General features: G+C 52.7%; 1 protein-coding gene across 3 annotated transcripts; it reads right to left on the bottom strand.

The window, feature by feature from the left end:
* Positions 1–1,665: 1,665 nt before the first annotated feature.
* On the bottom strand, positions 1,666–6,312 carry FCRLB (Fc receptor like B). 3 transcript variants are annotated; one of them, XM_032422509.1, is made up of 6 exons: positions 6,282–6,312; positions 5,937–5,957; positions 5,355–5,609; positions 3,490–3,756; positions 2,528–2,806; positions 1,666–2,081 (listed from the first exon to the last, which is right to left on the bottom strand). In XM_032422509.1, exons 1-6 carry the CDS (start codon positions 6,310–6,312, stop codon positions 1,666–1,668), a joined length of 1,269 nt encoding a protein of 422 aa, XP_032278400.1. The 3 variants fall into 3 exon arrangements, with proteins under 3 accessions (XP_032278400.1, XP_032278401.1, XP_032278402.1); XM_032422510.1 differs by having other exon boundaries at positions 1,845–2,081; positions 2,528–2,673; XM_032422511.1 differs by lacking the exon at positions 5,937–5,957 and having other exon boundaries at positions 1,845–2,081; positions 2,528–2,673.
* Between the last annotated feature and the right edge of the window lie 3,873 nt (positions 6,313–10,185).

The following is a 10,185-nucleotide window of genomic DNA, read 5'->3' as shown; positions in this document are numbered from 1 at the left end:
TCAGAGATGGCAGAAACTTCAGGTGAACAAAATCAGAAGGAGGAAGGACTCTCGCCCCCGGAGTAGTGTGGGGTTAGCCAGGGAAGTCATCTTCTAGGAGAGTTCTGAGAAGAGAGATGAGTTTGCATTAGAAAGCCAGAAATCAGAACCACAGGGATTCTTGTAAACCAGAACCCAGTACTGGATTATAGGGGCCTGGACATGCCTTCTCAGGAATAAGCAAGCGTCCACTGAGATCAGTTTAATTGATTCTTCTTTTCTGATTTTAAATTGACATCTCCTCCAATAAGGCTTATTGATGCCTTCAGTAAAGAATGCTTCCAAATACCCATCCCAAATACCCAACAGGTTGAAGGACTTCTTAACAAGACTTTCAGGTTCTGACCCCCTTTTACTTCTCCATGTTCATCTCCTGTCATCTTGTCCCTAAAATTCACCTCCCCACACAGAAACACACACAATTCTCCAACCCCTCTCAATTATTTGCAGCTCTGCAAACAGACTAGGATCGCTCAAGTCTCCATGTGTTTGTTTCCACAGCCTACTCACCCTACTCTCAATCTTTTTCTCATCTCCGCTTGAAATCTTACTCTTCTTTCAAGATTCAGCTTCCTTCTCTGAATTTCCCTAGTGTTTCAGAAAGCACCTATCACATTGCATTGTAATTTATGTGTGTACCTGCCTGTCTCTCTTCCTGCATGATTTCAGTGACTTTGTAATAATATGGTGACGAATCATACTAAGAAGAATATGATGAAGGATGTTGATGTCATTCTGGTTGATCACTCAAAAATAAAGGGGAAATTGGGTTGTGACAAGTTCAAGTAGAAGTGAAAGATGGGAGGGTAGAGTTGTCAGCAGTTCTTAGCCTTAACAGTGCTGCTTACTTGATGAAGGGTATGGACCCAGTGACCTTCTGGGAATAAGTCACCAGCCCTGCAGAGAACAAGTGGCTCTAGCAGGCAGATGGGGGACTCATGAAAATGGGGCTTGTAGTGAACATATCCCTGAGATGGCAATTGACACGGTGTCTTGCTTTTTTCCTTCAAGTAACACTAAAGTCACCATGCAAGATGGGATATGGATCAGGTCATGTGTGTCTAGGTATGTTAGGATTGAAGTGGCTCTTAAGGAAGTAAAAAAAAAAAAATGCAAAATCTAGAATTCTGCAATTTTAAGCATTTGTCTTAAAACTTCCTTCAAAGAAATTTCTGAATGCAAATAATACCACTTGTTTAAGTTATAGCTGAAGTGAGCCTGGCCAGAGCCCATCCGTCTGTCCAGCTACCCTGGGGCAAGAGGAGCCAAAGGGCTCATTATCTCAATGACCTTAAACACCCATCTATTTCCTGTGCTGAAACGTGTACTGGGTGGGCATCTCTGAAAAGCTTAGGGTGACTAAATAAACTTGAAAACAGAAACTTCAAAACCAAGTAGAAAGTAACAGAAGGGGAGTCCTGTGAGGGCAGGAAGAGATCAGAGGAAGGGCCCCGTGCTTACAGACTGCTCAAGGACGCTGCGACACCGAGATCGTCAGCCACCACACTTTATGGTGCTTCTATAACACGACCGCCAAACAAGGGCACGCGAGCGAGATGGCTTCGCGAGGTCTCTGCCGGTGAAGAGGGAGGAGCCTGGAGAGGGGACAGTAGCGCCCCCGCCCCCTCAGCTCTCCACGATAGTGGTCTCTCGGGTTCCCGGGCTCACAGCAAAGTGGGAAGTGGGGGTCTCGAGCGGTTCCCTGTGCTCTGGGAAGGCCTGGGGCTCCTTTAACTCCAGGACCACCCGGCTCAGAAGGCCCTTGAGCAGCTGCATTTCTTGGAGCAGAAGGTCCACGTCGGGTTTCAGGGCTCCAGCGGATTGTTCCAAGGGCGTCGCCGGGGCGCAGGCCGGTGGCCCAGCAGTGGGGGCTCGGCCCGCGGGGAACTGCAGCCCCGATGAGGTGGTGTTGTGGACGGAGGTGACCGACAGGGCCGATCTGGACCCCGGGGGCTTTCTGAAGGAAAGCGGCTGGTTCCCCGGCGCCAACGCTGTGGCCTGTGGGACTGGGGCGGTGGTGGACGCCAAGTCCAGCGGAGAACCTGCAAACGCAGCACACGGCTCTCGCACGGCTTTCGCGGGAAGCGGGGCACACGGGCCAGAGGGGAGTAAGGAGGGCCGGGATGGAGTGAAGGGGTGAGGGAGGAGTGAAGAGGCAGGGATGGGGTGGAGAGGAGGGAGGAAGGGGGATGGGTGAGGAGGGCAGAGGGGATGGGGTGGAGAGGAGCGAGGGATGGGAGGGGTGAGGAGGAGGGAAGGGATGGAAAGGAGAGAGGAAGGGGAGGGGTGAGAGGTAGGAGGGGAGGAGGTGGGGAGGAGGGAACTCGGAGGCGAGGAGTGAGGAAGGCGGAGATGGTGAGCTGGGAGGGCCGGGTGGCGCGAGGGAGGCTCGGGGTGCGGAGGCGGAGGCGGGGCTGCCCGCCCGGGGTGGGGCGGGGGTGGTGGGATGGGTTGGGGGGGAACGTCCTGGGAGGGTGCGGTCACTCACCGCGCCCGGGGAGCTGCAACCAAGGGCTGCGTTTCCGGACGCTCCGCGTGGCGGTAGCGGCCTCGCACCAGTACGACTCGAGCTCCTCGACCTCGGGCTCGGGGACCGTGTACTCGGCGTCCCAGTCGAAGCGGCGCACCGGGCGACTGTACTTGTAGAAGGCGAACTGCAGCGGCGTGTCGCGCTTCTGCGGGTGCAGGCGGGTCTCGCAGCGCACGGCCACCCCGCCGCGGGCCTCCGCCCGGCCCGTCACCCTCAGCACCGGCGCCGGGAACAGCTCTGCGGAGAGGGGTTCCGGGGGCTGAGGGTGCCCGGTGGGCCGGCGCAGGGGTCCCAGGGGACGAAGTCCCGCGTGTCCACGGCCCCGCGACCCCTCTGCCCTTTGGGCTTCCCTCGAGGGCTCCTCGAGGACCAGGGAACCGAGAAGGGGTGGGAGGAGGCTGTGTGTGCGCGCAGAGGGAGGGAGGAAAGCCTTCTGAAGTGTGCGGCAGGGGGCCAAGGCCTCGAAGGACCGGGAAAGTTCGCAGAGGTGTGGGGGGAGACGGGGCCAGACGCTGCCTGTCACATCCCGACTGACACCCAGTTTGGATCCCCGGGCTAGAGGGGTGGCCGCGTCCGCCTCGCGGGATGCTCGGAGCCGTTCCCTCGCCCCACTCGCACAGCGACCCCTACCACTGCCGCGCCTTCTGGCTGGGACTTGGATAGAGCTGCCCCCTATATGGAGCTACCACCCGGAGTAAGAAGCCGGAGGTGTGCGGGAGGGAAGGGACAGTCGTCCCCACGCAGGCTGAGCATCAGGGGCGCTTTCACTGCGGAGGAGAGGCGAAAGCTTATGTGGACTAGGGGAGAGATCCGCTGCGCGGCAGCTACTTGAACCTCCGCCCTCCCTGCCCGCCTTGGTTCCTGTCCCAGAATTTCCCAGCGCTCGTTGGCCTCCCTCCCGGGCCCCAGGTGTCCCCCACCTTGCACGGTCACGGCCACCTTAGCGGAGAACATGGGCGCGCCCTCCACCGGGATACGCATGGTGCCGGAGCACTGGTAGCGGCCGCTGTCGGCGGCGCGGGCCTGCGGCACCGTGTAGCCGGCGCTGGAGGGGAAGTAGCGCACCGCCTTGCCGTCGTGGTAGTAGTGCAGCTTGTAGACCACCTTGTCGTACCAGCCGCGGCAGCGCAGCACCAGCGGCTCGCCCTCGAACACCGCGGCGTAGGGCACTTGCAGGATCAGCCAGTCTACGACAGTCACCACCGACAGGCCTGACTCCAAGAGACGTCCAGCCCGGGGGGTCTCCCTTTCCTCTCCCTGCTCCCCGACCCCGCACAGTGGCTCGCCTCCTCCCCACTTAATACGCGGCAGGCAGGCGCCCCAGGAGCCTCAGAGCTGGATGCATCGGGAGGCGAGGGGAGAGGAAAGCCAACGGGCCCGTCTTTCCTTAGGGATTAGGAAGGCAAAGATGCCTGGTTCTAGGTTCCAGCCTCATCAAAAAGTAATGGCCATCAGAATCAAGTTTACACTTCCCAGGATGCCCTAGGGGCCTTCTTCACCGGGGCCCTGTTTACCTTTCCAGCACCATCTCAGTACTGTCGCCTGTCCAGTGTCTCCCTCACTGTCCCCACCTCCCACTCCTAATGCAGGCTAAGTCCAGCCACGCCCAGCATACATATTGGGAGCACTGGCCCTGCTCTGAGCCCAGGGCCTTTGTACCTGTCAAGAAGATGCCCCCACACACCTGTTTTAGTTAAGACCTACTTGTCCTGCAGGTCTAGCCTTAGATCTTTTCTCCTCCAGAAAACTTCCCCAACCCGGCTGGACAGCCTTAGGTACTGCCCGCAGCACCCCAAATTTGCTGATCACCATCGTCATCATACCTGATGCTTATATAACCCTAATATGTTCTGGATGCCATTTGAGGAGTTTTACTTTGAGAAAGAATTCTGCAAGTAACAGCCACAATCCGTAGACCACTCTATTCCACAATCAGTAACCACCTTCTCTCATGGCCAGTATCTTATCTGAACTATCAATTTCCAAACAACAAACCACAGAGTATAGACATGAAGTGTATGTAGATACTAACAGTGTGATGATCTTTGAATTCTGAATACAAATTGTGGCCTATCAGGCTAAGATGACATAATATTTCCTACAAAGTAGCCACTCCTGTACTCTAAAGAACAAATTATTGCTATTTTCTTATCCTGCTTTGAAACCCTTTAAGTAACCCCAAGAAGTCAGTTTCTGAATTGAGCCCTATGTACACATGTGTATGTCTGCAATAGATTTTTACACGCTTTGTTCCACTGCTGCTCTCTTTTTTCTTTAACAGTGTGTCATAATTCATTTTTCATCCTCACAACAACCAAAGAGACAGATACAACTATTGTCCCTATTTTACTGCTGGGAAGCACAGAGAAGCATCGTGCTGTTCAATCAGGAGTAATTCTCCCAGCTGCACGCAGCCTGCACAGGGACCCTCACTCCCCACCCCACCCCCACCTTGCTCTGCCCTTTCCTTCCCTGACCCCTCCCCCCAAAGTTCCCTGTCCAGTACCCCAGGTCTTCAGAGCCTTCGCCCTTCTGAGCTAGTCCCATAAATAAGCACAAATGTTTATTGCCTCCCTCTTGGCAGAGGGGTGAGGGGACCTTTGGGGTGGGACAAGCCTTACCGCATCTCTCACATAGTGCCATGCAGGGCCCCGCCTGCTGCAGAGACCCAAGATAGTCCCCATTTCCTGCCCCAGTGGGAGTGGCCTGGTGTCCTCTCTCACTGGAGGGCCAGTATGGCCAGAGGAGATGTGTGGAACGCCTGCCCCCATACTCAAACACTCACCGTTGGAAACAGAGAGGTGGATGGGGTCACTGACAGGTGCTCCCCGTGTCTGGCATCGATACACCCCTGGTGTCTGCACCTCGATGCTCTTCTTGTGAGAGGGCAGAAGGAGGTGGCCCAGGTACCAGAGAGTGCTGATGGGCCGGAGATCCAGCAGCGGAGGGTGGTACCCATCACAGCGCAAGGTCACCCGCTCCCCCTTGAAGATTGTGGTCCAGGGCGGGTGTAGAGACAATATGGGCTTCTCCAGAGTAGCTGGGGGTATGTGTGAGAGGGGGCAAGGTGGGAAAGAGAATCAAGGTGAGGTGCCCAGAATGTGGCCTGAGGTTGGCAAATCTGAGAAAATTCCAGCTTCCAGGACCCTGCCTACATGACTAAACCCATCCCCGTGGCAGGACACACCACACGGGACTACAAGCTACCAGTACCCATTTCGAAGTGCTTAGAGACAAACTGAGTCACAGGGATAGGGGAGAAACGTGGGAAGAGACAGTGTCCCGCAACGGCCAGGAAGTGGGGAGCACTTAGGGGGGTTGGTGTGGAAGTTGTTGAAAATTGGGCTGAGGGATGTGGAAGACTCACCAGCCCGCCCGCCGCTTGGAACTGCAAAACGAGAATTGAAGAACAGTGTCATGTCGGGGATGAGAGGAAAGTAAGGGCCCTCTTCACCATAGGAAAATCTCCAGGGGTCTCAAGACCTGTTTTCCTTCTGCTTTTAGTTTCCCTGGCTCTGAGAAAACCCCCTTCTCTTTATCCTTGAAAAATAGTGAACTGCTGTTTGGAATCCAGGAATATCCCCCCAACACACACACACACACACACACATACACACACGTACACACACACACACATACACCACACACACTCTGGCCCCCACTCTCTCCCACAGCCAGTCCTTACGCCACTGTTGACACACTGAGGACTCACCCAGGAGCAGAAGGGCTGTCAGCGCCCACATGACGGACCCACCTGCAGCAGCAGCAGGACGATGTCTGCAATAAATTTTTTTTTTTAAAGATTTTATTTATTTGACAGAGAGAGACACAGTGAGAGAGGGAACACAAGCAGGGGGAGTGGGAGAGGGAGAAGCAGGCTTCCCGCTGAGCAGAGAGCCCGATGCGGGGCTTGATCCCAGGACCCTGGGCCCATGACCTGAGCCGAAGGCAGACGCTTAACGACTGAGCCACCGAAGCGCCCCTGAAATAAATTTTTAAGCGCTTTGTTCAACTGCTGCTCTCTTTTTTCCTTAACAACACGTCGTAATTCATTTTTCATCCTCACAGCAACCAAAGAGACAGATACAATTATTGTCTCTATTTTACTGCTGGAAAGGCTGACCGATGCTGACCACTGAGCCCTGGGGGACAGTGCTGCTCTCTCCCACCCATTCCTAATTCCTGAAGATGGTGACTGGAGACAGCAGGACACGGGCTGGATAAGTGTCAGCCCTCAGGTGTCCCAGGCACCAGGCACCATCCCACCTACCACCCCTGAAGCCACCTCACGTCTCAGGCCAGCCCCAGCCCCTGTAGAGAAGGCGTGCAGAGCAGAGCCTATGCCCTCTGCAGCCCAAGAAAGCCACATAGAACCCCAGATGGTGGCAGGTCCCCTTCAGGCTTCCATTGACATCCTCCTCCCATCCCACCTCCTCCCTACCTTCCAGCTGGCCCTGTAAGCCTCAATTTAAGAAAATACCTCCCCATGTCCTCAAGGTCTACCTGCAGCCTTTATGCTGCTCACTCCCTGATGGTGTGAGGCCTTGGGAGGTCGGCACTGGGCTCCCTGCACCCAGAGCTCACAGCCTCCCACAGATGAGCTGGACAGAAGGGTATGATTCACCAACCAACTTGTGTGTCACTGTCTTCCAAAGTTCCAGTTAAGAAGGGAAATGCAATGTGTTACCCCTTTTTTCTCCCTTCCTAAAAACTTAAACCCTCAGAAATGAGAAAATTGCTTTCTACCCACCCCAATGATCTCCTCCTACTGCATCTCCGCTCACTTGTGCCTTCCTTCCCGCTAACCATCCGTACAAGCCTCCCCCAGCCATGCCCCATTGCCAGGACTCCTTACCTGGGGCAGAGAAGTCACTGCATCAGCCCCTCAGAAACTTCTCAGATCTGACCTCCCAGCTCTAATTTTTGTGCTTTTCGAGCCATGTGATCATACCCTAAGCAATGGGGAACCTGAATTCTCATGTAAATACTTAATGAATTTTCCAACCTGATTGTATGTCTCCTTGGACCATCTCCTGTCCTCACCTGTGGTCGTACAGTACTGGGCAGCTCCTTCCTCTGGAACTCTGGCAGGGAGGAAAAGGACTATCAGACACTGTCAACTCTCTTAAACACAGTCTCCCCCCTCTTGCTTGCTCATGGCCAAAGCTCCACTCTGAGAATTCCCTCATAGTTTCCTTTAATATGCCAGTTTTTGTTAAAAATGCAAATGCCTCTTAGGGAAATGTGATTGGTCATTTAAGGTATGCTGGCCATTTCAGATCCTGTTTGAGAGCAGGTTTTGATAAATGACAGATAGTCATATGGGTCTGAAAAGTAGGGAGGTACTTGATAAGGGTCTCAGGAGGGAAGGAGGGAGAGAGGAACTAGATAATAGGAACAGAGATTTATAAACTGCCTTCTTTAGGGGTGCCCGGGCTGGACAATGCTGCCAGCTTCCCCACATCCCTCCAAGACCAGTGTGGGCCTCTCACATCATCCACAGCCTCCCCACATCATGCCCCAGGAGACTGACTCCTGCACCAGGTCACCACCTCTATGGTAAGGATGTGATGCACCTGTCAGTGGTCCCTTGCTCTGCACAAGCAGTCTCTATTTTGGCTTCTTATCACTCAGAACACAGATCTCAGCCTCTTTCCCAGATTCCACAAGAAACCTTATTACACCAAATATTCATGAGGTGTATAGTCTTCCTGAAAATCTCTAGACTTATCGATAGGGTTCCTATCATACAGTGCTCAGAATCAGGCATGAAGAATCTCCCACCCAACATATCTTTATTCTGGACTTCTGCATTTTCCCCGAGTTGGATCTTTTTCTCCATCCAGGACTTTGCCCCGCAGAATTTCTAATTCTTCACCCCTTTGCTATGCAGAGAAATGTAGCAATTATCACTTGTTACCTGAGCAATTCTTGGAAGCCTATCATCACATACTTTGTGGACAAGATATGCCATCTTCTGCTAAGAAGTCGGGTGACTAAAATGTTTTCAGGGATGACAACGGTGCAGGGGCTGCTCACTGTAACGATGCTCAGTCTCTGTGAGAGCTGGAGCAGGGGGCACCCGAGCCCACGGCGGACACCATCTTCCTGCGTTTCCTCCTGACAAGGGGCCGTTGAGGAACGATTATTAGTAACCAAGGTGATAGAGCTGGGATGTGAGTAGAAGTCCATCTCGCTCCCAAATGTGCTCTCTGTCTCTCCTGCTCACAGAAGTTTGTCATCCCAGACTCTTCAGGTGCCCTCTCTAGTTCTATTATTTATTTTTTTACCTCTATCCACACTACCCTTCTCCTCTGCTCCACAAGAGCACGCATCGCACGGCACTTACCGGATGTGTCCGTACACACACATAGGTTTATCCCTGAGAAATGTCTCGTGTTATTGATTTACATAAATGGTATTGTGTTCTAGGTATTATTTTCTCTTTTAGAACAAAAGCCAGAGTTAAGAGGAATTTGCCCACCCCCCCGCTTTGTTCCCCTGCATCTATGATTGAGCTGGGATATCTCATCTCATCTTCTCTGGCCCTTGCACTGGGATTTACACCAACAGCTTTCCTGCTTCTCAGGCCTTTGGACTCGGACTGAATTATATTTTCCTGGGTCTCCAGCTTGCAGATGCCAGATCATGGGACTTCTCAGGTTCCATAATCTCATGAAGTAATTCCTCATTCTCTCTCTCTCTTTCTCTCTCTCTCTCATTCTCTCCCAGCCTCTGACAATCACCATTCTATTCTCTACTTCTAAGTCTGACTATTTTAGATTCCACACATAAATGAGATCATGCAATATTTGTCTTTCTGTATCTGGCTTATTTCGCTTAGCAGAATGTCTTCCAAGTTCATCCATGTTGTTGTGAAAGGCAGGATTTTTACATACATACATAAATCTCACATTTTTTTCATCCATTCATCTTTTGATAGACATTTAGCATTTAGGTTATTTCTATACTTCGGCTATTGTGAATAGTGCTGCATCGAACATGGGAGTGCAGATATCTCTTTGAGATACTGACTTCATTTCCTTTGAATATATACCCAGAAGTGGGATTCCTGTTTATAAGATAGTTCTTTTTTTTTTTTTTAAGATTTTATTTATTCATTTGAGCGAGAGAGCACGGGGTGGGGGCCAGGGAGGGACAGAGAGGAAGGAAGAGGCAGACTCCTCACTGAGCAGGGAGCTGGACATGGGGCTCGATCCCAGGACCCGGAGATCATGACCTGAGCCCAAAGCAGACGCTTAACCATCTGCGCCGCCCAGGTGCCCCAGTTCTTTTTTTTTTTTTTTAAGTTTTATTTCTTTATTTGAAAGAGAGAGAGAGAGAGCGAGAGTGGGGGCAGTGGCAGAGGGAGAGGGAAAGAGAGAATCTCAAGCAGATTGTACACTGAGCGCAGAGCCCAACAAGGGGCTCGATCTCACGATCCTGAGATCATGACCTGAGCCAAAATCAAGAGTTGGCTGCTTAACCCATTGCGCCACCCAGGTGCCCCTCATAAGATAGTTCTATTTTTAATTTTTTGAGGAACCCCATACTGTTTTGCACAGTGGCTGCACGAGTTTGCATTCCCACCAGCAGTGCACAGGGCTCAACACTTG

Source organism: Phoca vitulina, unplaced genomic scaffold (genome assembly GCF_004348235.1).
Source record: "Phoca vitulina isolate PV1807 unplaced genomic scaffold, GSC_HSeal_1.0 scaffold26, whole genome shotgun sequence".
Taxonomy (NCBI): domain Eukaryota; kingdom Metazoa; phylum Chordata; class Mammalia; order Carnivora; family Phocidae; genus Phoca; species Phoca vitulina.
Note: the sequence above shows the minus strand (reverse complement) of the source record. Positions and strands in the feature narration are given on the sequence as shown.